This window comes from Metarhizium robertsii (assembly GCF_000187425.2).
Source record: "Metarhizium robertsii ARSEF 23 chromosome Unknown MAA_Scf_7, whole genome shotgun sequence".
NCBI lineage: Eukaryota > Fungi > Ascomycota > Sordariomycetes > Hypocreales > Clavicipitaceae > Metarhizium > Metarhizium robertsii.
Window position 1 is genome coordinate 1,075,764 of NW_011942215.1, and position 27,197 is coordinate 1,102,960.

Sequence of the window (27,197 nt, forward strand, 5' to 3'; positions counted from 1 at the left end):
AACCGCCGCAACCCCCACAAGGCCGGCATGCAGCATCGCCAGAGGCTGTGATTTCTTCCACTGCATCTACAGCTCACTGCGAAAAAATATCACTATTGGGGTCATTTGGTCAATGATGGGCAGGTTGTAAGTTCACAGTTGGCCCCCAATGTCGTGCCGCCATCTCACATGCCGCCGTCCCGCGTCCCGCTCCCTTCACTGGTGTTGTGGCGAACCAATCCCATGACCACCACCTAACAGTCCGCCACGCCGCACACCTCGACCACTTCCGTCTGCATTTGCTTGTATTCCATCTCATGGGCCCGCGCTGAAAGCATCATCTTGCAGATTTCCATCTGAGCCTGAAAAGATGGCCAACGAGTCGACGCCGCTGATCCAGACGGTCCGTGTTGCGCCGCCCCGGAGGAGATATCGCCATGACACTTGCCGGCGGTTCTGCACCATCGCCTGCACATGTGTCCTCGTACTCGGATTCGCCTCATTTCTTACCCACGTTTTTCTCATTTGGCCATACCACCATCACCATGGTCGCCACAGCCACTACTCGCACTCACACCAGCAAGGCAAGCGCCTCTCTCACCAAGAGGTCCAGAAGATCCTCTTAGAGACCCCAACCGCAGACCATGCTGAAGAATGGAGCCGCTATTACACCTCTGGCCCTCATCTGGCGGGCAAGAACTTCTCACAGGTAAGGCTTCTTGACTCAACCCTCATCCCTGCTATTCATTAGCTAACCCTCTGCTAGGCCGATTGGACTAGAGAGAAGTGGCAGAGCTGGGGGGTCGATGCCAGCATCGCTGAATACGATGTGTATATTAATTACCCCCTTGAGCACAGCCTCTCTCTTCTGAAGAAGTCTAAAAAGGACGATTCATGGACTGTGACATTCGATGCTTCTCTGACCGAGGCGGTCCTGGACGAGGACCCTACCACTGCACTTGATACCCGAGTTCCTACCTTTCACGGGTACTCTGCCAGCGGCAACGTTACTGGTCAGTTTGTCTACGTCAACTACGGAACGTACCAGGATTACCAAGACCTCGTTGATGCTGGCATTAATCTCAAAGGCAAGATTGCAATTGCCAGATATGGCGGCATCTTCCGAGGTCTCAAAGTGAAGCGTGCTCAAGAGTTGGGCATGGTTGGTACTATAATTTACAGTGACCCTGGTGACGATGGCGACAAGACTGAGGCCAATGGATACGAGCAATACCCCAAAGGTCCCGCTCGACATGAGAGTAGCGTTCAGCGCGGGAGTGTCCAGTTCTTGAGCATTCGTCCCGGTGACCCGTACGTTCCTTGCTTGCACCGAGCTCAGCCGCGATTGGCCGACTGCTAACAAATTTCACGTCAGAACTACCCCAGGCTACCCGTCTAAGCCCGGCGTTCCACGAGCGCCCGCCGATGATAGCACACCATCTATCCCCTCCATTCCCATCTCATATGTTGACGCTCTTCCTATTCTCAAGGCTTTGAATGGACATGGCCCAAAAGCCTCAGATTTGAGCGACCACTGGACGAGGAACCTGGGACTCGGATACAAGGGCATAGATTACAACGTTGGGCCTTCTCCCGAACATGTACTCCTTAACCTGCACAACGAACAGGAGTATGTCACCACTCCTCAGTGGGATGTTATTGGTGTCGTCAATGGAACAATCCCGAACGAGGTTATTGTTGTGGGCAACCATAGGGATGCGTGGATTGCTGGTGGTGCTGGGGACCCCAACAGCGGCTCAGCCGTGCTGAACGAAGTTGTACGCAGCGTTGGCAAGGCTGTTGAGGCGGGTTGGAAGCCTCTCCGAACCATTGTGTTTGGCAGCTGGGATGGCGAAGAATACGGTCTCATCGGCAGCACCGAATGGGTCGAGGAGTATCTCCCCTGGCTCTCCGATGCCAATGTTGCTTATATCAACGTCGATGTCGCCGCATCTGGCTCATCCTTTGAAGCTTCTGCTGCTCCTCTCTTAAACCAAGTCTTGAGGGATGCGACACACAAGGTTCCCTCGCCCAACCAAACCGTTCCTGGTCAGTCTGTCGGAGACGTCTGGGATGGTAGGATCAGTACCATGGGCAGCGGCAGTGACTTTACTGCATTCCAAGACTTTGCGGGAGTCCCTTCCATTGATATGGGCTTCAAAACCGGCTCCAACGGTCCCGTCTACCACTATCACAGCAACTACGACAGTTTCCACTGGATGCATGAATACGGCGACCCCGGCTTCAAGTATCATCTGGCCATGTCCAGAGTCCTCGGCGTCCTACTGTCCGAGCTGGCTGATACCATTGTGATTCCTTTTGGCGCCACCGAGTACGCTGATGCTCTAGGTGCATATCTCGACCAGGTAGAAGCCAAGCTCAACAGCAATGAGGACCCAGCCACGGACGAGGCCATGTTCGCAATGCGAGGATCTGCACTCTCCAAGGACGCCAAAGGCAGCGCTGATGCGTTTGAAGCCAGCCTCAGGAAGATACGTGCGTCGCTAAGCAAGCTGCGCACAAAAGCCGTCGGGCTAGACGAACGCGCTGCCTGGGCAAATAAGAAGTTGAGAGATGGTATTCCGTGGTGGAATATCATCGGCAAGATCAAGCTGTGGACCACCATTGCCAAGGTCAATGTACAGTACAAGTTCTTTGAGAGGCACTTCTTGTTTGAAGGCGGTCTCGACAAGCGCAGTTGGTTCAAGCATGTAGTGTTTGCCCCTGGCCTGTGGACCGGTTACTCTGGAGGTAAGTAGTTTCTTGTGTGCAGTTTGTTAGCTGATTCGACATGCTAATTTCATGATAGCCGTGTACCCCGGTCTGGTAGAGAGCATTGATGCCAAGGACTACATCAATGGTCTTAAGTGGGCGGGAATCATTGATCGGTGTGTTAACAAGGCCGCGGAGAGCATATAATGGCAGCTTGCGGGCGTGGGGCATGAACTTTAGAATACAATAGGAGTGGCGACCTTATATAGCGAATAGTTTTACAAATTATATTCATGTCTACCGTGTAAACTAATAGCAGCATATATGCGGACACCTCCACTCCATACATGCCTGACTAGCCAGCACGTCGGGTTGCTATAATTATCTCTAAATTAAATTATTATTTGAAATTAAAATTAGGAAGAGTTGCGTTGCAACCTGTTCTTTTTTGTCGTAACAAGCCAACATGCTTGGCATTTATTACAACCCCCCTTTCCCTTCAATTCCAACTATCTACCTGCACATGTATTGCCCCGTCGCGCCGGTCAACTCAGTAGGTAGGGTGGCAAGGAGCCGCAAGCTGGTGAGGAGGATGCGGAGGCGCGGGATAGACCCCCGGAGGAGGAGGCGCATGCGTCTGGACGAAGGTGTTGCCCGTATGCTGGAGCCCAATGCTACGCCTTCGGATAGAATGTCTGCCGCTGCGGATGGTACGCCGTCGCGTGCTGGTTCAAGGGGATACCTGCTGCGAAACAGCGTGGTAGTCTGTCTTTGTCCGCGGCTGCATCTGGAGCTGGTACGGCGCCGTCCCGGAGCCGGCAGCCGCCACACGACGGGCCCGCGCGCGGCAGCCGCTCCGACGGTGCCGGTAGCTGACGACGGCACCTGTCACCCACGCGATGAAGAACAACAGGCTACTAAAAAAAAAAAAGAGGAGGGGGGTGTCAGTAAGAACCACACGAGACCAAGGCTGTGTTGCCAACACGTACAACTCGATGGCGCCGAGACGGGCGATGCCCGCGACCACGCCGCCAAAGACCTTGTAGTTGTCGCAGAAGCCGTACGAGGACCGCAGGGAGCGGCGGACCGTGCCGGCGGCAAAGATGAGGCCGGCCCAGGCGGCGCTGAGCGAGAAGGTGGTCAGCCCGAAGAGAGGGCGGCCCAGTAGTTGTACGCTCAGGGCGAGCCAGATGCTGATGACGACGGTCACGAGGGCCTGGGGAGGTGAGCAGAGAAGGTTGCGTTAGCATTTCCATTCAAAAGAGCCTGACAAATTCCGGCACATCGCGAAGAGGCCCAGGCCGTTGGTGACGGCCGCGGTCCGGATTGCGAAGATGAGTGTATGCCGACGGGCCGAGAATGGCCACGACCAAGAAGAGCTGGATGAAGCGGATCGCGACGACCATCCCCAGGGATAACCGGGGATGTGCTCGTCGCCCAACTCGCTCCGCTTGGAACAACGACTCAACGAGGCAGTAGGCGCAATGCCATCGGGCACAGGAATGCTGCAAATCTACCGCCGGCAGAGGCTTGGATCCAAACAGAGGCCAAGTGCCTCCATCGTCCGGAATAGACAGCCTCTTAGTATGTAGTCGGGAGAGACGGCCAGCATAGCTTCGTCTCTTTGCCTAGCGGGCTGCAATCTCGACAGCATCATGCAAGGAACAAAATGTCTTCACGGGTCGAATAATATGCATAGATGCCACCAGCCAGGACGCTGCGCGACTGGATAAAAAGTCTATGTCTTGTTGCCTTGCATCTATAATTTATAATTTCCTATCGTACAGCGGGGGATGGGGCAGTTCCAGTCTCGAAGCATCCTCTTTTTAAAACTTGTAGACCTGCTCCTGGGAGTAGCCAAGATCCTTCAGAGAGCCAGAGAGCTCACCCTGGTCCTTGGGGCTGACCTTGGGGCCAGAGATGGCCTTCATCAAACCCGGGGGTCCGCAGACAAACACCTTGATGTTCTCCTCCTTGGGCTCGGGCAGCACCGTCTTGAGCAATTCCTTGGAGATGTACCCAGTGTTGCCTTGCCAGTCCTTGGGGGCCTTGTCCAGGACGTAGAAGGCACGGAATCGTTGGGGGTAGGTATTCTCGAGCTCGGCAAGCTCGCGGCGGAGAAGAATGTCCTCCTCGGTCACATTGCCGAAAACAAGAGTAACCTTGGTCTTGTCGTTGGAGTTGTTGAAGATGGCTCGGCAGAGCTGGTACATCGGGGTGATGCCAGTGCCGCCAGCAATGAGCGCAATGTGGTCATGCTTGTTCTCGGACCAGGAGTACTTGGGCAGAGGGCCCTTGAAGTCAAGGCGCTGACCAGGAACGAGGTCGTGGATGTGAGTGCTCATGGGGCCGTCGGGATATTTCTTGACCAACAGATCAATGTGGCCCTTCTCTCCTACATCAAAAAGTCAAGGGGGTTAGCATGTCATGATTGCCATGCCGGCAGAAGATGGGGCGTCTCTGTTATACCTTCGTCGCTGATGGGAGTATAAGGTCGGAGCGTGGCCTTCTCGTCGTTGGGGCCCTTGAATTTGGTCAAGATGGCACTGGCAATATGGAGGCCAGAAACCATGTCACTCTCAGGGAGTTCAAAACGAAGACGCTTGGTGTTGTGGTTGACAATATCAACATCGGCCAGCTTCAGAGAAAGGAATCCCTGATCGCCGCCGGTAAAAGCAGGCTTAGCAGGAACAGCCTCCTTCACCTTGGCCGCCACGGGGGTGCTTCCGCCCAAATAGTAGTATCCAGCTCCGGCGATAGCAGCAGCACCCGCAGCGTAGAAAAAGGCGTTGGATCCTCCCTTGGATGGTGTCTCAGTCGCATATCGGCGAGCTTGCTGAAAACCCGTTAGTAACCATGCTGTAACCAGCTTTGCCAGCTTTGGGTGTCCTAGTGGAAGTTCCGGAACCAGAAGCCAAACGCAATTTGCACACATACAGTCTTCAGTGGCTGGGCCACGCGGAAAGCAGATCGAGCAAACATATCCGATGACGGCGTGGTTGTGTCGGTTCAATTGAGGATACTTGGCCAAAACACACACAGTCTTCGGCTCAAAGGGAAAAAAGGTAATGGATGATGCAAGAGAGGGACGCCATGCTCTGATGCGGGTGCGGGTGCGGTTGCGGCTGCAAGCCTCAGTGATGACGCCAACCACGTGACTACCCCGGCATGAGCCCACCATTCTTAAGTACCGAGTATGCCCGTTGCTGACGCTGTTGATTGATAAGCAGCGTTTCTCCCAGTTCATACCCGTACGGGACAAAACAATTAAACCAGCTACCTAGCACGGGGCACGACACCATGGCCGAGTGTCCTCCGAGGTACCGAGTACTACCTAGGTACCTAAGTAAGTAAGCAACGGAAAGGAGGACTCACCAGATAAAATTATCCACGGATGTATGCTAGGCACCTAGGTACTTAGATGTGTGGCCAGAGCACGTTTGCAATGTCTTGAAAACCTCAACTACGACGAGTTGCAACATTCAGAGTCCCAGCAACATGAGCCCTCTCATCCATCACACGATACTTGAAGACGAATCACAAAGGATCTGAGAGACGCCAAGTGATTGCCTTCACCAAAATAGTGACAGGCAATATGCATATTATCCTGAATCATACAAGTCCGCCCGCCCTAGGCTCGCTTTAAAGATGATTTGAAGCCTCACTAATACCCGCTATCCACCTTTTTTATCCCGTCCCTTGCCAGTCTGTGGCTGCACTTGTCCCGTTTCTTTCTTCACTTCCCCGTCTCCTCTCTAGATTGAAGGGTCAGGCCTCAGTTGGTCATGAGATCCAATACCAGATTATTTACCGCCCAGAGACCCAAAAGTCCTACCTACTTACATGGCTGTTGTATATAAGCATAAGCCGCCGAAGCACGTGCCTCATAATATTAAACAAAAAATGTGCAAGCATAATCTCATCAGCAATGTAGTTGCAGTCTCCGGCATTATTTTGGTGCCTTTAAAACGTTCGAGTCCCCATGTAGATATATGAAAAACGTCACTTGAGAAACCAACTTCACCGAGCAGCTGCCTGACTAGAGGTAGCCGTTGGGTGTTCTTGTACTGGCGTAGTACCAGCTTCGCCATCGTTGGTTGAATCCTGGCTTCCCCTGCGAGCCATTCCGGGCTCGTTGTGTTGGGGGATGGTGGGCGTGCTTGTCTGGCTACCACCACGTTGTCCGTGATAATGGATGACCTGTGGAGGCGTCTGCCCGGCCTGAATTCCCAGCTGCCCTGTGGGGTAGGGGTTCAAATCCTTGCTCGACGTCGAGAAAACGGATACAACCGGTTGGTGATAGCCATTGGTAGACGTGATGGATGGTTGTCGTTCTTTGCCACTATGTTCCGCCTGTGTAGGCGTCTCGGCTTCGTTCAGGGATATGCAGGCATCCACAAGATGCCCAGTCAAGCTGTTCATACCGCCTTCAATGTCTCGGAGCAATCGCACGTATTCCTCGGGAACCAGTCCACTTTCCTGGGTCTTTGGGTCCTCGGCGACAAGCCAGCCTTGGCCATGTCGGTATGACACCCAAATGATCTGGCCCTCAACTAGTGGCAATTCGTTTTCATTCTCGCGCTCAAAATCGAACAAGGCCACGGCCTTACCGTGAAACTCCTCGTCGGGTGAAGTAATGGTGAACTGATAGTCACGCGAATAGCGAGATTCGTCAAGGTCATGGTATCCAGAGGATGATGGAGAACTAGAGTTCTCTGAGCCAGGCCGGCCGCAGTCGCGCTGATGACCTTGTTGAGGATAATGGTAACCATGGCCATGGCGTGCTTGGTCAGGAGGATAGGTTACATACTCGCCTCCCGGACCATTCGCCTCGCCTCCATGGGTCACATAGTAGCGCTCGCTTCCATCTCCGCTTGTTCCAACATAATACCCCCTCTCGCTGTCGTAGTTGGTTGTGCTCATAATGTCGCCTTCCCGGCCAGCCCTCCCCCTGCTCTGACCGAGCGTTGCTGAACTCGATTTATGCTTACGGTGACGGGTGGCAACAACTGGGCTCTGCAGATCGTCGTCTTCGCTATACGGCGGTCCGTCCCCGAATTGAATTGGGGGAATGTCATGGCCGCGGCTGAAACCATCCGAGGTCCATGAGTCCCACGGCATTCGAGGCTCCCACGAAGCCGGAGGATCAGACAGTCTTCGGGTCTCGCTCGCGGGGGTAGTCAGGCCAGAAGGTGGCCGCGAAGGCTCGGGCGGCGGACCATAGTGCATCGGATGGGCGGCTGGATAGGCGAAGTCTCTCACCAAGGTGTAAGATAGGCTAGAAGGAAACAGGGGAAACATATGAGAGCCTGGGCGCGACCTCGAGGGGACGGATCCCGACGAGTACTGTGACAAGCGGCTCTTGGAGGCATGCGACATTGGTCGGGGGAGATTGCTTCGGCGCGAGGGTGTCGGTGTTGATGTGGTCAATGGCGGCAAGGCGGGTTGGTTTGCATTCGCCGCAGGGGACGAGCCTTGAGGCTGCGAAACTGGGGAGGACGAGGCATCCGTCATGGTGGCGGTCGCAGTCATTCCTCGCAACGGCAGCAGGGGGAAGGGGGCCAGCTGACGATAGCCAAGGGAGTGACGAGTGACGAGTGACGAGGCTCAATGAATACAATGGCCGCCCGAGTATGGGCTTAGGAGTCCCCGGGAACGTCTGGTTGAAGTATCCGTGGTCGAGGATTGCAGAGCCGCGCGAGACCAGACCCCGCAGGCGGGGCCCAAGCGACGATGTTGCACGTCTTGTGAGGACGGAGCTGCAGCAATGGTTTCGGTGCGATGGTGAAGAGTATCGCGGAGGGAGTCGGTCAGGCGGTGGGCAGAAAAGAAGCCGTCGGCGTTTGGCAGGCAGAGACGTGGACAAGGAGTGAGAGGCCCAGGCAGGGCAGGAGGCTCGCCGGTGTGACTGCCTAGATGGAGGTGGGCAGATTAACCAGACTATTCGAGGGAAACAACAGAGGCGCGCCGGTATTGGTCGTTTGATGGGTGTGGCGTAGAGCAAGGCGATTCCAGTAAAGCAGCGCGCGGTCGGGAAGAAGGATCGTGGGTTGGGAGATTCGAGTGTTAGGGAACCGACATGGAGAGAGGGAGTTGAGGAGGACAGCGGATCAGGAAAGAGCGACTGAAGGCGCCGACGGACTCGAAGTTAATTAATGGCAACTGGTCCCAAGCTCATTTGAGGTCTGGCGCTGGCACTGGGTGGCCCCGGGGGTTCCCAAGATTCTACAGTTGAAATGTTAGTGGCCGAATTAGTGAAGGCTGGCCAACGGGCGCCCGTCATCAGGCGCCTGAGATGCCCCAGACGCAAGTGCCAGGCCTCCCCGGGCACGGACCAACCAGACCAGTACCAGACGCAGTGGCCAGTGCCCGGCGCCCGCCCAGGCACCGCCTCGACACTCGCACAGCAACCCAACAGGCGCCTTCAATGGTGCGCCCTCGTCTGGCCGGGCGTTTCCACCACCACAGACCAGAGCGGACGCTTATTCACATCTTTTTTTGGACGGCCGCATCGTGTCAGGTGCGCGCACCTATGTGTAAGTCGCATACCTAAGTACCTAGGTAGGTACTCAAGTAGGTATGTATGTTCCTATGTCGTCCTCTCGGGCAGGCAGCTGGCCGGCTATTGTGCAAGACCACGCTGCGGCTCCAACTTCTGTGGTGGAGACGAGACCTCTGGACGCACCTCTCCATGGCACGGATAATACTGACTGATGTATCATGTAGATGACCGTCCAAAGACACACAAAGGCCAACTCATCAGCTTCCTGGCAAGTGGCCATGCGACAGGCTGGATAAGCCTGGTCCTCCACTTCGGCAACCAATATTGACCAGATTTCGTCTCCATTCGCCCCGGAGCCTGCATATCTCCAAGTCCATGTCCATGTCCATCTCCGCGTCCTCTCTCATCTTGGATGCCTGTCCCTGGCTCATGACGAAATTGCAGGTAACGACTGCTTTGTGACATCCAGCTCGCGGGATCCAGGTTTCGGATCTTTCCTCAACCACGACATCTGTTGCAGATGGGAGCGCAACATCAGACACAAACCTGCGCCTGTCTTGCATGTCGAAACCTCGAAACTTGACGCAATGCCAATGCTGCAAGGTCATCGGATGTGAAGACTGCCTACCCAGGTAGTTCTTCCGTCTTCTCCCACCTGATCGAGATGCCAACGATCATCCTTGCCAAGGACAACAAGACGTACATACTGTACATTACACAACAGGATCGATCTCGGGGCCCAATATGGCGGCTCCCAAGAACGTTGCTGATGAAAGAATAGTCGGTTCAATAGACATTTATGCTGTCCAACAAGTGAGAATTGCCGTCCAAACTTGTTATTGGTTTGCCAGCAAGACTGAAACCTTCAGCTCGCTTCATTATTCGCCACACAGCTGAAGATCACGACAGGCTGCATGCTCACCGACTGTCGATTGGAAGATCAAAGACGGAATTCTCGCCTTCCTTCAAGATGTCTCATCAAAAAATTGCCACTGGACCGGCACGAGGGCTGGCGGTGCTTACTGAAACGCCAAGCAGGGTGCAGGAGGACGCACATCCCTACAAAAATCCCTACCAAGACCACGTGAGGCAGGGTTAGGCTGACTTTCAGATTTATCGGGATGTACGGAGTATGATGTATGGACATAACACGGAGTGCTCCGTGGTGCACGATGCTGAAACGCAAAATTCGCGAGATTATGGTGAACACGCTGTCCACAGGATGCCATGCATTTTTAACGAGCAGCTGCTTTGACGTTTGTTTTTTTATCTAGAGATCCAAGTACTAGCTGAACATCGCCATGCATGCCCGTCCCTAATGCAGCCGGACCCTGGAAGTAAAACCGTCATACCTAGATCCCAGCACGCAGAACAACAACCAAGGCAAAACAATACTAGCCAGCACGTCTGCTTCCAAAGCGGCGGGATTACGTTGGCCTTGCATCGAAGATGAGCACTTTAGTGGTAAAAAGGAAGCTCAACTCTGGTAATCGACCGAAGCGAACCAACTCGACCGAAATGATCAGTCACAGTCTATTTTTGGACCCTGGATCATTAAGAGCGGGAGGCAATTTGCTGATTGGTCCACATTGGGCCATCGATTTGTTTCAGGTCATGCACATGGCCGCAAGCCAATCACAGTCCTCTCCACTTATTTCACTCCTTGCTGTGAGCCGCCTGCAGTTCGTTCCAATCTTCTCCTTCCTCATTTCTCAACCAGCCAAACTGCTTGGCCCACCAATTAGCCGCCGGCGTTTAGCCGACTGGGCTTCCGGCCTTCACCCTCCACACAAACCACGCATGTAGCTTTTTCACTCCGAGCTCCAATTGTTTGGCACAAACCACCACACCGTCATCAACCACGGCGCGACTGACCACCCTAGTGCAACACTTGGAGCAGATGATGCCTATGCAGCACCTGCTAGGATTTCGGGAAACTCCTCGGCGACGCGCCAAATACTATTGCACTTGAACACCCCCGGTTCTGGCGAGGGGAAAAGCAGGCAGGTACGTCAGTTGTGAAAGTTCTAAAAGCTTTGTCGGGCTGGCCTTGTTTGTGATGATTCCAAATTATTGGAGCTGTCTGAACTTTCCATGTTGAAAGACATTTTATACGCAACTTTACATATCTGATCCTAGGCAAAAAAAAAAATTTTCCTCATTGTTCTTGACGCGGTACATGATCGAGATGTGTACATGGATGCTGACGTTGATTGGCAGCAAAATCGCTCGAGGGACTGGAACATGTGCCCGAGGGTCAATTAAGCCTGATTTCTCTGCCGAACTTATTTCTTAATACCAAGTCAACATGGAAGTTGCAAATGGAGCAGCGGATGCTGTCATCCCGAATGGCTCTGGAGATCATACCGGTGGATACAAATTGAAGTTTTGTACCGTGTGTGCGAGCAACCAAAACAGGTAACAATCCCCAAATCACAACGACTCAATTGAAGAACATGGCAGTATCTAATCAAAGCTCGCAGATCTATGGAAGCCCACCTGCGATTATCTCAAGCCGAATACCCAGTCATATCGTTTGGTACCGGATCCCTCGTCCGGCTACCAGGACCAACCATCACACAACCCAATGTATACCAGTTCAACAAAACCTCGTACGACAGCATGTACAAAGAGCTGGAATCAAAAGACGGACGGCTATACAAGGCCAACGGTATTCTGAACATGCTGGATAGAAATCGTGGTGTGAAGTGGGGGCCGGAGCGCTGGCAAGATTGGGCCGTTGGTATCCCTAGACTTCAGCACTCCACCGACAAGGGCAGCGATGGGACAGAAGGCGGGGTTGTCGATGTCGTCTTCACGTGCGAAGAACGCTGCTGGGACGCCGTCATCGATGACCTTCTTAGCAGAGGGTCCCCGTTGAACCGCCCCGTTCATGTCATCAACGTGGACATAAAGGACAACCATGAAGAGGCTCACATTGGCGGCCAGGGTATTCTGGATCTAGCCAACTCCCTCAATGCGGCAGCCAGGGAAGAGAGGGAGGCAATTGGCGCCGCGGCTTTTGATAGCGGGAGTGCCTCGAGTCGAGCTAGCTTTGACGAGAGGGTGCCTGAAATACTGGGCGCCTGGCAGGAGAGATGGCCAAACTTGCCGTCAACGTGGACATTGGCCTGGTTCTAGGCGATGGAAAAGAACTTGAGCGGGGGCTCAGTCTTTTGATCATTTTGAGCATAAGCAGGCTTCTCATTTGCTCGAGCCACTTGTATCTCGCGATGCGCCTTGTGGAATCGAATTCACATACATGTCAGTGTCTGCTGGTCATCACGCATACACGTTTTCCACAGTTTAGCCTGAATATTGAAAGCGTACAATGTCCAAGCCGTGACATGCTTCTCTTATTCGCACCACTTTCTGCTTCTCCAATGACGATCGATTTTCGCCATGCACGACTCAGTGACGATGACAGGTAGATGGGCGGCACGCACGAGACGTAGTCTGTAGATTCTAGCCACACGCCCTAATTCCGGGACAGTGATTTTCATTCTAGGTTAAGTATGCAGGCCTTTGGTCATGTGCAGTCAACCCACGGTTCAATTGGCATCATATCGACCTTTGTTGCTATTCCCGCCAATCCCGCAGCGTCGGCACTTCCCAGCACCGAGGTCCATGTCCACGAAAGCGTGATGGAAGCGGGACGCCTCCCCGTTCTGTACTTTATACAACGACCTTGTCGCGGATGACAACGCCTCCCAACTAGCTGAACGGGGGTTACCGTCGTGCTTGCCGGAACAGCTTAATATAAAGCCTCCCAGCGGCGCCCACGGGGTCTGGAAGAGTCCACGGCGATTGCCACGGAATGCAGACGGGTCAACTTCACAGCGTACAACCATGAGGCGCCGGGCGTCTTTGAATGTTCAAAGTCCACACTCGCCGAAGCAGAACATTGAACCTTGGTGCCACGCGGCCAGGCGTGGAAATGGGACTGGCCGAGAATGGGCGCCACGGCTCGGATGGTGTATCGTGCATCGGCGTGGCATACAACTTGCGAATAGCAAGCGAGCGATATGTGCATGCCAATGTCCGTATCTAGGGATTTGGCGCATGCGGTTTCTCTAGGCGTGGCCCCCGTGGCCATATCTTGCTCCGACATCTCAGCTCTCGTGCCGACGAGGAACGGAACGGCAGCAAAACACGCATGCTACCAACGCTCGCGGGACATCCTTGACCCATGGCAAGCCCAAACCACCAGCCGAACAATCCCATCTCATTATCCAAGAGACGGGAAGCACGCACGATTGATGATGATACAGGCCAAGAGCAGCATGCCGCCACTCCAACCATGTTGCGACGTGTGTTAGCCAGGGCCGGGCTGGATCTGCCCACCTTGATAATAATGCTCAAGTTAGAAGCCGAATCCTGTCTCTCTTCTCAAGAATTCTCATAGTTAATAATATCGCTTTCCAACAGAGGCTCTATCCCCCCTCTCGTCGGTATAGCCATGTACCAGTCGACCGCGATATCTTCCTACTTCACCACGCAGGGCTATCTCATACCCATCATATCCGTTCTCGCCGTCGCGATCCTGCCCCGAGATAAATTCACCCAGAGCTTGATTCTAAACGTGCTCTTCATCTGCATTGCATCTGCCATGTCCCTCCTGGCCGTCTGGTCTTCCGTCCAAGCGCGCCTCCATACCTCCTCTCCATCCTCTGCGCAGGGAGCGGTAAGCATGCCGCTGCCGTATAATTCATCCCAGTCGGCCGTCTGTGCCGTGTGGCTGTTCTTTAATATCTGGTTCGCGAACCTCATACGGGCCAAGATGCCTTCCTTCAATCTACCCGTTGTCATCTATAGCATCTTGGTCAATACGAGCCTGACCGCAGGCCCTACCATCGGTACGGCGATGGGAGCTACGCACTTTGTCAGGGAGTTGCTGTTGGCTAATTTATTTGGAATGGGGTTGGCTGCGGGCGTCTGTTTCTTCATCTTCCCTTTTAGCAGCCGCATGATTGTGATGGGCGAATTCAGACAGCTGATCGGCTTGTTGAGAAAGATGGTGCGCCTACAAGGCGACCATCTTGCCGCCTTGGCACAAACAGAGGAGCGCACCGCGGAGACGATTTCGAATCATGGTGGGAAACAAGACATCCCGCGTCAAAGGAAGAACTCGCAGTCGAGGAAAAAGGTAACGGCAAGAGGCAAAGCCAATCGCGGAGTTGCGACGACGGCCACTTGTCTGTCCGAGACGGTCGTGGAGATTCGCCGCCTGGCTGGCAAGTTACATGGCGATATGGTCTTTGCAAAGAGAGATACGGCTTGGGGAAAACTCAACGCCACTGATCTGGCGGATATATTCACGCTCATGTATAACATCACAATTCCGTTGTGAGTTTTTCCCATCTTCCCTACTCGGGGCTTTGAAACGCAGCTCACAACAGCAGAGTGGCCATGAGCACGAGCATAAGAATCTTGAAGGGAGATGACAAACCCAATGGACAGAGCGAGGAGAGAAGTGCAGAGACACGAGTGCAGAATCAAATTGCTGAAAAAATATACACGTCTTTCCAGCTCCTCGCAGAACCAATCGATCAGGGTCTCGAACATGCCGGTATCTGCCTGGAGATCCTCCCCGAGTCGAAGAAGTCGCAGAAGATGACACAAAGTGGAAACAGCCATGGTAATGTCGATATTGAGGGACACGGTGGCCAGATCTACCCAGGAGACAAACGCTTTGGTGTCGTCGTCAACACCAAAATCCGCGATATATGTGCACAAATAGGTAGCAGCCTCCGAACTTGGCTTTCCGAGCGGCTGTCGATGGCTGAAGACGATGCCCTTGCGAACAATCAGCCCCAGCTCTCGGCGAGTCTGTACTTGGAGCAGCTGATGCTTGCTACAGGCGAGGCAATCCAAGGCCTTGTAGTCTTTGCCGACAAAAAGGTCAGCGATGGCACAATGAGGCACAAACAGCTGATACTCCCTTCCAAACATCGGCTGTGGAGATGGCTGAAAAGTATCGTGCGAAAAAGGGACTCGGTTTCAACGCAGAACTCCGACGTCCTGGAAACTAATGACGACTATTACGGAGATAGCTACTGGGAAAAGAAGAATCCCGAGCGTCTTCCTCCCGCTGGAACCTGGCAGCACATTGGAGTTGGGCTATGCAATATCTCCAACGTCCTGGGATCCAGGGAATCCGCCTTTGGATTTAGAGTGGCCTGTGCCGCCATGTCGGTAAGCATATTGGCCTTCCTGGAGAAGACCCAAAGCTTCTTCCAAGAGCAGAGATTGTTATGGGCCATGCTCACAATCACTCTGGGCATGACAATCAGTACGTCCCATATCTGCCCTCTCCGGGTTTTGAGTTTTTTGAAACTTACAGCTTTCACAGCCTCTGGCCAGTCTATTTTCGGCTTCTTCTGTCGAGTGGGCGGCACATTTCTAGCTATGGTTTCGTCACTCGCCATATGGTATATTCCAGACCAAAAGACGCCCGGCATCATTGTATTCCTTTGGTTATTCATCTTTGTCGAATACTACTTCATCAAATTTCCCCGGCTTGCAGCTCCCGTCATAATCACAGTTACGACTCAGCTTGTCATTGTGGGCTATGAGCTACAGGTGAGAACGCTCGGCGAAGCTGTAGCCACTCGTTCAGGGCAGCCGTATTATCCGTAAGTTCTCCTTTGCGGTCTATGCTACTTGCAATATGGCCACATGGCTAAAGCAACAGTTGGTAGAATATACCTGCTAGGCCCGTACCGGCTCGCCGTCATCGCTGGAGGAAGCCTCGTTGCTTTCTTTTGGACGTTTTTCCCTTGCGCCTTGACAGACCGGACTTGGCTCAGACGGGATTTGTCAGCCGTCATGTACTTGCTCGGCAATTACTTCAGTGTGCTAAGGTCGACAATGGAAGCGCAACTCGAGGAGGGAGCTGGGACAGGCGATTCAGAGACGGCTGCCGCCTGCCGCCTTGTGAAAGTTCGCCGCAAGATTTTTGGTAAAGTCATGCGTCTGAATTCCTCTATCCAATCCCATATCATGTGGCAACGATGGGAGCCCAGCATAGGCGGTAGTTTTCCAACCGAGGCGTACGAGGAGATGTTTGAGCGCAACACCCACATCACGGGATATCTGATGCTGATGAGCTACGCTTTAGCATCCGCGCCATTTACAGAGCAGACCTACACCGACAATGATAGTACTGAACAACAGGCAGCGGGAGCTTCCGATGCCGAGGCCGAAGTCGTGTGTAAACATGGGAGGCAGCCAAGCGTGAAAGTTCTGCAACAAATAGAACTAACACATCATATGGTCCTCTCAACACTGACTATGTTGTCAAACGCATTGCTTTCGGGTCAGAGATTGCCGCCTTTCATTCCAATGCCTCGACATTATGGGCCAGCAAAAAATCGAATGCTGCAGTCGGAAATTGGCGCCAAGGGGGCATCAAGAGGGGACGGTAACTCAATGCGTTCCCACTTGTATTCGGACAAGCACGGAAATTTGGCCTTGAGGATAATAGATCTCCGCGAACGACATGATCGCACCACAAAGCGATACATCAGGAGTGACCGTCGATCCCGAAGAGGCGAAGTCGGCGGTGCCAGAGGCGGCAGCTTCGGCAGCTCCAAAGTAAACGACCCGATGACCACGGGACTTCGCGTCTACCTCTTAACACAAGTGTGCGGGGCGCTGGTGTGCGATGAACTCGAGGCTTTGGCGCGTGTCGTGGGTAGATTAGTAGGTATCGTGGACTTTGGCTCCTCCGTTACCTCTGGCAACGGGCACGTTGATCTCGAGGATGACACAGAGAACATCGCCGTCGAGAAGCCAATATCAGAGCACAGTGCTGCTGCCTCGGCTACTTGAGCAACCGGCATGAGGCCAAAATAGCCATTCACCAATCGAACCTGCCTCACGTTAGATAAGTAAACCGATATTTTGCGTTGCAATTCCAACATGCAGCTCTTAATACAAACACATGATTTTGCGTTCCACAAAAGTCACTAGAGCTGTGTGACCCTACAGAACACTCGGGTGCAATGTGACAATGTCACGGCATCTCGGGTGCCACATATATCTGATTCCGACTGGACGCGATAGGGGAACAGGGTAGGAGGATCTCACGAACGCCAAGATCGTACGGGCCTCCCGTTCCGCAAAAGCTTGGCGAATAGCTTGTTTGTCTTCTACGCCACCAGTTTCTCCACGAGGCCGCTCTAGGGAGTGTAAATGTTGCTTGCATATGGATCTGTGGCAATTGCGCGGCCGAGATACCAAGCACAGGGCATAGCCTTCAGAACCGCCTCGCTTTGCCATTGGTATTAGGGCAATGAAATGTCAAGTTAGGTTTGTGCGTCGTAGCCAATGAGCAAAAGACAATGTTGCGGTGTTTCTTGGGCCAGTTCATCCGGCAACAGGCTGATGGGATGTGCCTTGGTGAAACCTTGCTTCGAACGGCACAGCGAGCCTGACAAGCATTTCCTGCATCCACATGTCTTCAAGGTGCTGGCATCTAAAAGACATCGAATAGCAATTCCAGGCGCTATCCGGAGCCCACGGCAACTTGGATATGAAAATGGGGATTTCCGTGGCCGGGGTCCAAATGGCATCAGCTCGAAGCAGGGATGTCCGTCCCATGGCTTTGAGCAGCTTGGTTGGGTGTCAAAATGAGCGTCTGTACGGAGTAAATTAATATTTTATCCGCAAGGGGCTCTGTGTGGCCAGAAAACCGCTCCCCTGCGAGGCCCGGCACAGCTGAAGATTGCCAAGACCAAAAGACGGGTTCCTTCAGAGCCCCTTGGCAGGCTGTGTTGTTGTTGATGTAATGGAGCAACTAGAAAGTTTAGTTTTTCAGAGAAAGAACCATGAGCAAACCAGTTTAGGCTTATGCTACATGGGCCAGATGCCTATGAGACGGTGCAATGCCACCCCGTCTTTGGGAGTCTCACGTGGATCAACGTTTCGTGATGCCAGCCTGTTGCCTGATTTGACAACGCGGAGTATTTCACGCCAGTTGACTCCAAAAAGCCAAAACATTCGTCCTCTGTAACAGGCTTTGATGGTACGTATGTATCTTGAGCCCTACCGAGTTGTTCCAGTGACGTGACCACATCCCTTGCCTACGTAGGTAGACATCACATCGAATTCACGACTGGATCGATCGAGTCTTGGACGAAGATGGGACGACTTTGAGACTGATACTCTGTTTCCGAAGTCAAACACGGAGCTTAACGTGTCAAGACTCTCCTGCAGACGACTGAACCAATTGGAGGCTGGCATATGACGAGTTTGTGCGGCACACCAAACACAAGTCCGTAAGACGACGGGCTCTTTCACGCCGCCATTGCACCAGATGGCAAGTTGACCAAGTACCTCGAGGCGCCCTCGCTCAATGCCCAGAAGCTGTCGTCAGGGCTAGGATTGTTCGTCCAAAGGGCACCGTGGCGTACTGAGCGTCCCCAGGTTAGATCCCAGCGGCAAACAGCCAAAATACTCAAACGGCGCCCCAATCAGGCCGGGAGCCTGCGCCTTCGTGTCCACCTTGGAGATTTAGCCCAAGCCCACGATCCACCTTGGCGCTCCAGCTGCCCAGTGCGGAAGAGGGGACGTTCAGGAACAGGAAGCTACCGAAGCCGTGAGTGGTTGGTGTTGGCCGGGGCTTTGTCAACGGTCGAGCAGAGAGCAAACACTCACGAGGGTGACGGGAGAGCCTTAGTATGAGGAACCGAAGCAGACCCCATAGCTTCGAAGGGTCACAATTTTGGAAAAGGGAGAGGGATGAATATTGCTTGCACAGCAACAGGAAGCTGCAGAGTGATCCATGCCCTCATTGAGTGGCTGCAATGCCATGGAGAACGGCGAGCGCCCCATGGAGAAGGACCACCAGCCGTTCCTCCCTCACAAAGAGGAACCAATCACATATTTCTATCTTGGCCGTCGTCTTTACCATCACCAGGTTCCGGGCCCAATTACTGGTGCCAGGCCGTGCGCTGCCGCCTTCATGCCCTTCATGCTGCCCGACTCTCGTCTCTCCGATTTAATACAATAGGTTCAACTTTCTCCTAATCTGAAAGGCATTGTTTCCCCCCTCCATGACTTTCTTCATCATCGATTTCTGTCGCAATCACCACCAGACAGCCGGATCACGCTCTTCTTTTTTCATTCAATATCCTCGGCTCACGTTGATTCAGCCGTCAATTCTCGAACACCTGAATCTCCCCCCCCGGCGGACAGGCATACTGTAAAATTGCCAATCGATATTGATACATGCAACTTCCTGCCAGGGAAGCAGGCTCATTTCCGGTCGGTTACCAGCCCGCCTGTTGTTGGGTTGCAAGCACGCGTTCACATTGCACCCGCCCCCTTTTTTGACTCCGTTCTGGCGCTTCCCCTGGAAGCCAAGGTGTGAGGGACTTTCAAGACTAGGGAAACTTTAAGCACTCCATAGAGGGCTGCGAATTGGCGGTCACGACTTGGTGGTCGCCTTCATCCCTGCTTCCCGCACTGTCGTTTCAAGGCCCCAGTCACCCAGCTGCGACCGCGCATGCCCTCTGCCAACAGCCAATTTACAAGCTTGTGGGTAAACTCTGTTGTCTCCGTGGACGCTCCAGTACGGAGTACGGAGCGCTGCTGTCTCAATACAAACGTCTGGTGCCATTGAGTCGACCCATTGCCGCCGACCGAGACTTTGACAGCAGTGGCAGAAGGCAGCCAGAGGCAGCCACCAACAGGCACACACGATCTGTGTCTTGCCCTGACGGACCCTGGCACCCCGTTCATCGACTTCCTGGTCTAGTAAAGCTCCCGGCTTCAACATTCCTCCGTGTTTTCTCTCTCCTACATTGACATCTTTATTTTGCCGGCAGCCGCGTTGTATTCACCGTCACCAACATCTTCAGTCGACTGCGTGGAACGACCGTCGCCAGTCAGCTGGTGCTGCAATTATCCTGTCCGCCGTGTTCCCTTGAATAAGTTTGGTACCTCATCGTGCGACCCCGGAAACAGGCTGCCCTGACCCGAGCAAGCAGGGGCAGTGACTGTGGGACCTGGTGTTCCAAGACGAGCCCGCTTGTGACCGGTGCTTTGCGGTGTCTCCTTTGTGTAAGACACTTTCGCAGCGCCTCCAAAATCCTGCCTCGCGCAACACCCTGCCTACCCTTCTTCTCTTGACCATGAGCCCTGTTGGCCGCAATGCGCCGCTATCTCCTATATCTGTAGGTGGAAGCGAGTGGTCACTATCCAAATACCCTTTTCGCGAAGAAGGCGGTCCTTATCCCAACGGTCGTGGTAACCTGGCGTCTCCCCCTAACTCGGGAGGCTCCATCGGAACCATGAGTATGAATGGCTTCCCTACGGGGCCACGGAGTACAGGAGGTCCCTCACCGCCGCCATCGGTTGGCCGATCGAGCACTGGTACGAACCTCTTTGGAGGAAGCGATGGAGGCGGCAATGGTACGCGAGGCGGCGAACTGGACGAGTCCGTCCTGAGCGAACATTACATGGCCCTGAGGGCGTTTCTGAATGCCAGGGACAACAACGCGAGGCAACAACCAAACAAGGCGCGCGATAAACTACTACGCCTGTCCTCGGTACAATTCTTCGAGCTCAGTACAGATGTATTCGACGAATTGATGCGTCGGCAGGCAATGGCTAGGGCTGGTGGACCTAATGCGCCAAACGGCCCTCCGCAATTCCTTTTGCCAGAAAAGACATTTCACCCAAAGAGAAACCAAGCTCGCCAGCGACTCTCCTCGTTGGGCCCTCCACGGTTCCGAGATCTTGCCGCCGACGTATACCATGAGTTGGAGAGACGATTTCCTTCGTTCATTGCGCGGGATATTCCTCGAGGAGGCAGCTCCATGTCGATGCGCGGTGGTCCAATGAACCGAACTGGAACTCCTGCTAATGGCATGTTTCCTCCCAGAGGTCAAAGTCGCATGCGAAGGCCGTCCGATGCCAGCTCAATTCGTGGGGCGCCGTCGGCTCCAGATCTCTATAATATCCCTCCTTCACCTAACTTACCCAGCGGCGAATACGGACGGCCGATGCCAAAACAACTTAATCAAAATAATACTATTGTTCCCAACAAAAGTACCATGTTGGAGGAAGATGACGAAGGAGCGTCAGCTTCAGAGGTGAGACTTCATTCTAACGTGATCGGAGCCCCGAGTATGGCTGACTTGAGATATAGGCGGACAAGAAGCTCATGGAAGACTACCAGAATCAAATCCGAGAACTCCAGGACAAATTAGCTGACATGGAAGACGCTATGAAGAAGAAAGAAGATGAGATGAATAGCGCGCTCGACGTCGAGCGTTCGCGGGCTACGGCGACGAACTTGGAAAAGGAGGAGTGGGCAGATCTCAGGCTGGATCTTGAGAATAAACTTGCTGAAGCCCAGGACCTGAACAAGTCGATGAAGGAAGAATTAGACCGCATGCGAGCCGAACAGGAACAAAAAGTCCCCATCAACTCGGTTTCCGCTCTGCAGCAAGAAAACGACGAACTACGAGAGTCATTGCGACAGCAGGAGCAAGTAAACGAGGAAGTCCGCCGAGAAGCACAAGAATTCCTCAAGGAGATGAGAGTACTTTCACAACAAAGTGCTGCGACTTACGATAAACAGCTCGAATTGGAAAAGGCAAACGAGGAATTAGAACGCGATGTGCGCCTTTGGAGAAATCGTTATGCTTGCTCCAAGACAATGCAAGGCGGATTGCGGGCTTCAACACATGGCTTGTCCCTAGAACACGACGCTGGAAAACACGTACGGCACAAGGAATTCGTTGCCGACGATGGCGTTATCAAGGATTTTCTTGTCACCCAATTCCAAATTTCCATTGACGAACTGCTCCAAGCCGCACACCAAGAAACTCCCGAGAAGGCTCTTGATTCAATGAACAGGGTTGTGGTCAGCGTGCGTCAAATTACGAAAGCCTTGGACAAGTCAACACCTCATGATGACGACATTCAGCGACAGGGAAAGCTGAGGTCGAGAGTTGCAGCCACAGCCAATGCTCTCATAACCGCCTGCAGGAACTACGAAGCCGGAGCGGGATTATCTCCTGTGTCCCTATTGGATGCCGCTGCTTCTAACCTCACCGCAGCCGTTGTTGAGCTTCTTCGCCTTGTCAAGATCAAACCGACACCTCCTGGCGAGCTTGAGGAAGAAGAAGACGGAATTATAACTCCCGTCGACTCTGCTAGCTTCTTCTCACCTGGAAGCACTACCCAGACTTCAAACCAGGAGAGCCTACCGCCACCACCGCCTTTTCAAGGCCTAGGTGGGGCGGGTGCTCGTGCAAGCGCTGAATCATCGGCGTACAGCCCGATCAGCTCCCCAAGAGAGTCGGTTGACCCATTTCCTGTAAATGGATTGAATGGCATGGTAAACGGCGGAGGCTATATGGGCCTCGTCAAGGGTTCCAACGGATATCACGACAGTCGAGCCGATGATCTCAAGGTACACTCCTACGGCACATATGGCGGCCTGTGATTGCGCATCGACGCCTCAGCTGACGGTGGTTCAGGTCTATTTAGATGACCAAACGGCTGTCCTAGTCTCGGATGTACAAAATCTTGTCAGCTACGTGCGCGGAAATGCCGAAATGGGGCAAATCACAAGTGAAGTTTTGACGATTGATGCGATTGTTGGCAAAATTCTGGGCGAAACCACGTCCTCTGGCTACGGTAGCATGACGACCAGACTGGCAGCAGTTCGCGACCGGCTTATGGAAGCCAATGAAAGAGGGCGAGACCTGGCGCAGTCCGCTGCCGGGCAGGACGACTACCCGTGGCGAACGTGGACACAAACACTGCCTCCGATTGCATTTGAGATTGCCCGTGAAACCAAGGAACTTGTTCAGAGAATTGGTGGGCTCAGTTCATCTGGAGATGTCGATGAATTTTCCTGATGCACGGCAGTGGCACGAATATTATGGTTACGTCAAAAGAATGAAACGATACATGGCCTTCAAAAAATTATATAAAAGTCGAAGGCAGATGACGGGGAGGCGGGGCTACCTGGAATGTTTGGCATGATGATCAAGATTGAGCTCTGATTTGGGGCTTTGTTCGAATAGGAGATACCCCTTGGTGCATCAAGTGTAAATGTCTGATACGAGACGACTGTTATTGTATAATGCTTGTTTATAATTATTTCCCATGGGCGTCAAATATTGATGAGAGGAGAAGGAGGAGGAGGAGGACAAACAATGAAGCGGGAGGAAAATTAGTATCCTCGCATGGACTGTTGAGTGCGGTTAGGGCCGGTGAGGTTGGGTATAGACAGAAAAATAACAGCAGGGTTGGTGTTGGGCCTTGGTGTGGGATGATTGCTTTAAGTGTATGAAAGAAGAGCATTGGCTTGTGCAGGCCATGAATATATTATGAACCTGGCTTGAATGGAGAATAGGTTACGTAGCTAGCCATGCAATGATGGGCACTTGCACACGATGACTGTTTGTGAGGAGGCGGGCGTGGATATATGGACTGATGCTGGCATCGATGTCTGCTGTCTTGGGCGGCAAGGCTTTTTGGAATGGCGGGATGTCGGAGTCGCATAAAGTTAGTCGGCACAAGAAAGGGTCTTAGGGGTGCAGCGGAATTACGTAGGTGGAGATGGATCTGAGTGTGCATGTGCTGCGAGATGGCGGATGGCAGATGGCAGGCGGACAGGGGCCAGACGAACTGACCAGGGCAGGCTCCCATGTTGTTAGGGTCGATGTGTGGGCCGGAAGCGGCATGAATCCCACCAGGGAAGGAAGGACCTTGGCGAGACATGCATATGTAAGAGAACATTGAAGGGTCAATAAAAGCTGCAGTGGCCAAGCAACCGAACAATAAAGGCAGGCGATTTGAGACTTTGTTGACTTTGCGTCTGGGAAGGGGGCATTCCCCTTTTTTGCCTGTGGATTCACGCAGGCAGAGAGAAAAGATTGAATGCTACCAGCCAGACATGTAGCGGAGCAGGCGGGTCAACTGCTCTTGGTACGTATGTACATACTAAGTATTTGGGTATCCGGCAGTAGTACGGAGTAGTAGGAGTAGTACGGAGTACGGAGAGAATTGTGCTCATGCAGGGGACATGATTGATGGACGAGTCATTGCCCCGCCCCCACGTTGCAGCAGAGTTTCCAACAAACTAGTAGACAGGAGAGACTGAGTGGCAGGCCTCTCAGAAGAGGCCATCTGGAAGCTTCATGTGATTCCTGCTTGCGACTCGTGCGCCTCGAGAATGGCTGCGCTTGCGACACCGACTCGTACGTGTGGCAGCCGCCCACTAAGCTAGCCGAAAGTCTCCTTCGTCCCCCCTCAAGCGTCCTGGCGACTGCTGTGCTATCTTTGGCTGGCGGCGCCAATCATCGGACACTCCGACGGCCGTCTCGAATCGCTTCATGGCGACGCTCTGACTGACCCGTGCTTTGCGCAAAGCCAGACGATTATTCGCATCCCTTTGGAATTGTCATTCCAAGAACCGTCGTCTGGCATCAATTGGCCGACAATTCATTAGGCGGCAGGAACACGGTCAAGACGCAAAGCCTGGTCTTGAGTCTTGACTCTTTGGTCTGGCGCTGTCTGGCGCCTTGCCCGCCCAACCTTCGCTTTTCCCTTCACCATCGGCAACTTGGCGTTTTGCCCTTTGTCGGAAGCGTCCTGTACGGTGCATCCCCAGGCTGTGATACGACTCCAAGGGGAATACTAGATGGATGGATATGGGCATCACGGTGGCGGCGCATCTGCATCGCCATCGCTGACCGTGGTGCCAACGCCGCCTGAGGCGAGGGACGTTGATAACATGCACATCCGCGGCCCCTCGGCGGTTGCGATCGGCCATGCGCATCGACAGACGACTCCTGTCGAGCAAGTCGATGACATTTTCCCTGTGCCGGGCGAGCGACAGGCCGATGTATCGCAGTCAGAAGGACCGACAACCATTCTACAAGAACCGGCTGTTGCGTCGGACGAGGTTGCGCAGGAAGCAGTGGCCCGTCCCGCATCCGACATAGGTCGTATAATAGACAGCGAGGTCAAGTCAGGCGAGCAAGACACAATCAACAAGCTTCAAAGAAGCCCAGCAACTACCGAAAGCGTAACTACCGAAAGCACAACTATCGAGGACGCCGAGGCAGAGGCATCGGTGCCACAAATCCCCATCACCAGGGACAGTGCCGGCATGGATGACCCCAGCGACCAGTCCAAAGAGCCCGACGCTGCACCGGATATCAAGCACAACTACGACCAAGTCGATGGCCATCGAATCCTGCGCCTCCAACCGACCAAAGAACAGTGGGATGACTTCCCTGCCGTCTTGGCTTATGCCAAAAGCCTTGGTGCGGAGGGAGACGGCTGCTTCAAGGTCATTATACCGGAAGCACTGCAAGAGGAGCTTCCAGAGAAACCAGCCCAGAATTTGCTGGCCAATGCCTACAAGGTCAAGCTGATGAGGCGAACGTCGTTCTGGCAAGTCAGCACCGTACCCTCGGAAGGCGTATTCGCATCTTCACCCCAGTCCGGCACAGGGTTTTCCGAGCCTGTTGACGCACTTCTGAAGAACCTCAAGCATCTCTTCCGGAAGCAGCAAAACAGACAATTGCGCAACATCAGATACAGAGTCGACGTGCCCGCCTGGACCAAGACCCAAAGGCGTCTTGCAGGTGTTCCAGAGAAGAGCCCAATCTACCCACTAAAGGGCGACAAACTCGATAATACAAAGGCTGTCATTCCCGGCATCCACACCCCCTATGTGTACGAATCCGCCTCGGCCTTTGGCGCAACGTTCCAAATCCACGCCGAGGATTTCCGCCTCGCATCATTAAACCACCTCTACAAGGGCCGAAAAATCTGGATCGTCATTCCCACCACCGACGTCGATGTTGCAGAAAGGGCATTGGGCCGTGGCTTGGGCTGTTCGCAGTTTATGCGCCACCGCGCCGAGTTCTTCTTCCCCGACAAGCTGCAGAAGCTGGGCATACCATACAGGATTGTGGATCAACGGCCTGGCGAAACAATCGTCATTCTGCCCGACGCATACCACGAAGGCTTCAGCTGCGGGTACACCATTGCTGAAGCCAAGAACTACGCCGATCCAGCGTGGACCACCGACTCCTACCAGCCGTGCCAGGCGAGCTGTAGGCTGGCCACCGCCATCCCTGCAGCCTTCATGAGACCTCTTGGGGAGGGCGAGCAACGACTGGATCTCTGTGCTGCCTATGGTGATGGGCTATCAATCCCTGTTGTCGACTTGTCCAAGAAACGGGAACAGGGAGAAATGGATGGCGGCCAGGGGCCACTCTCGGAGGGGCTTGAAGCGCACGAGCCGAAACGAATCAAGGTGTGTGAATAGACGGGGGATTCTGGGCGTTTATTGGGCGTTACGGGTGGTTCAAGGAGGCAATTACGGCTGACTAAATATGTATACCCCGGCGATGGAACTGTACGATGACTCGATGAGTAGCTATGATGGGTTGGTGTATTCATTATCTGGGAAGGTACATGTATGCATGTGTGTATGAGTGTAGGTGTCGCGGGGAAAAGCTCCAGTTGGCACCATTGGAGAAATGTTATCCTTTGTTTCCCGCAAAACTATCTACTAGATCTATCATGTCTAATTTGACGTCCTAACGCAAGGGCCTGGAAAAATTGAGCGGCAACGTCGCTGTGGGCCGTCCCTTGAAACTCAATCTTGAATTATCAATAAAGGAATGAACTGGCTCATTAGTACTATATATGAGAAGAGCTAGAATACCCAAGGACCTGCGGAGTAGAAATCTTGTTGAATAAAGTAGAGACGTTGAATGCCGCCTCGGCGCCGGCTAAAAAAAAATCCGTCGCGTGTCACTGGCCAATTGCTTGTCGCGAAATGTCCGAGCCTTCCATCTCGACTACTCCGTACTCCGTATTCAATTGGCTTTATTCTCTCACCTCTGTTGATCACCGCCAGCTGTCCATCTTCGTCTTGCATCTCTTCCTGCATCTTATACTACTTCCCTAATGCAATCGTAGACAGCACAGCGTTGAAGCCACTTTTTCTTTCTTT

The 27,197-nt window shown here is 53.4% G+C and overlaps 8 protein-coding genes across 8 annotated transcripts; 5 read left to right on the top strand and 3 right to left on the bottom strand.

Moving 5' to 3' along the window:
- Positions 1 to 349: 349 nt before the first annotated feature.
- MAA_00651 (Transferrin receptor-like, dimerization domain protein) lies at positions 350 to 2,898 on the top strand (the record flags this gene model as incomplete). The annotated part of the gene is made up of 4 exons (XM_007818649.1): positions 350 to 688; positions 746 to 1,290; positions 1,355 to 2,730; positions 2,789 to 2,898. 4 exons carry the CDS (start codon positions 350 to 352, stop codon positions 2,896 to 2,898), a joined length of 2,370 nt encoding a protein of 789 aa, XP_007816840.1.
- A 523-nt stretch (positions 2,899 to 3,421) lies between these two features.
- Positions 3,422 to 4,097, bottom strand: MAA_11401 (uncharacterized protein; the record flags this gene model as incomplete). The annotated part of the gene is made up of 3 exons (XM_011413395.1): positions 3,422 to 3,608; positions 3,681 to 3,907; positions 3,963 to 4,097. 3 exons carry the CDS (start codon positions 4,095 to 4,097, stop codon positions 3,422 to 3,424), a joined length of 549 nt encoding a protein of 182 aa, XP_011411697.1.
- A 420-nt stretch (positions 4,098 to 4,517) lies between these two features.
- Positions 4,518 to 5,673, bottom strand: MAA_00650 (Ferredoxin reductase-type FAD-binding domain protein; the record flags this gene model as incomplete). Its single annotated transcript, XM_007818648.1, has 3 exons — positions 4,518 to 5,086; positions 5,161 to 5,527; positions 5,629 to 5,673. The coding sequence occupies 3 exons, from the start codon at positions 5,671 to 5,673 to the stop codon at positions 4,518 to 4,520; spliced, it is 981 nt and encodes a 326-aa protein (XP_007816839.1).
- A 1,038-nt stretch (positions 5,674 to 6,711) lies between these two features.
- Positions 6,712 to 8,205, bottom strand: MAA_00649 (Src like protein; the record flags this gene model as incomplete). Its single annotated transcript, XM_007818647.1, has 1 exon — positions 6,712 to 8,205. One exon carries the CDS (start codon positions 8,203 to 8,205, stop codon positions 6,712 to 6,714), a length of 1,494 nt encoding a protein of 497 aa, XP_007816838.1.
- A 3,296-nt stretch (positions 8,206 to 11,501) lies between these two features.
- Positions 11,502 to 12,334, top strand: MAA_00648 (RNA polymerase II subunit A; the record flags this gene model as incomplete). The annotated part of the gene is made up of 2 exons (XM_007818646.1): positions 11,502 to 11,611; positions 11,677 to 12,334. The coding sequence occupies 2 exons, from the start codon at positions 11,502 to 11,504 to the stop codon at positions 12,332 to 12,334; spliced, it is 768 nt and encodes a 255-aa protein (XP_007816837.1).
- Positions 12,335 to 13,652: 1,318 nt separating this feature from the next.
- Positions 13,653 to 17,026, top strand: MAA_00647 (MFS transporter; the record flags this gene model as incomplete). The annotated part of the gene is made up of 4 exons (XM_007818645.2): positions 13,653 to 14,539; positions 14,596 to 15,485; positions 15,546 to 15,828; positions 15,895 to 17,026. 4 exons carry the CDS (start codon positions 13,653 to 13,655, stop codon positions 17,024 to 17,026), a joined length of 3,192 nt encoding a protein of 1,063 aa, XP_007816836.2.
- A 3,305-nt stretch (positions 17,027 to 20,331) lies between these two features.
- Positions 20,332 to 23,073, top strand: MAA_00646 (SpaA; the record flags this gene model as incomplete). Its single annotated transcript, XM_007818644.1, has 3 exons — positions 20,332 to 21,294; positions 21,351 to 22,622; positions 22,690 to 23,073. The coding sequence occupies 3 exons, from the start codon at positions 20,332 to 20,334 to the stop codon at positions 23,071 to 23,073; spliced, it is 2,619 nt and encodes an 872-aa protein (XP_007816835.1).
- A 1,790-nt stretch (positions 23,074 to 24,863) lies between these two features.
- On the top strand, positions 24,864 to 26,504 carry MAA_00645 (Transcription factor jumonji/aspartyl beta-hydroxylase; the record flags this gene model as incomplete). Its single annotated transcript, XM_007818643.1, has 1 exon — positions 24,864 to 26,504. The coding sequence occupies one exon, from the start codon at positions 24,864 to 24,866 to the stop codon at positions 26,502 to 26,504; it is 1,641 nt and encodes a 546-aa protein (XP_007816834.1).
- Positions 26,505 to 27,197: the final 693 nt, after the last annotated feature.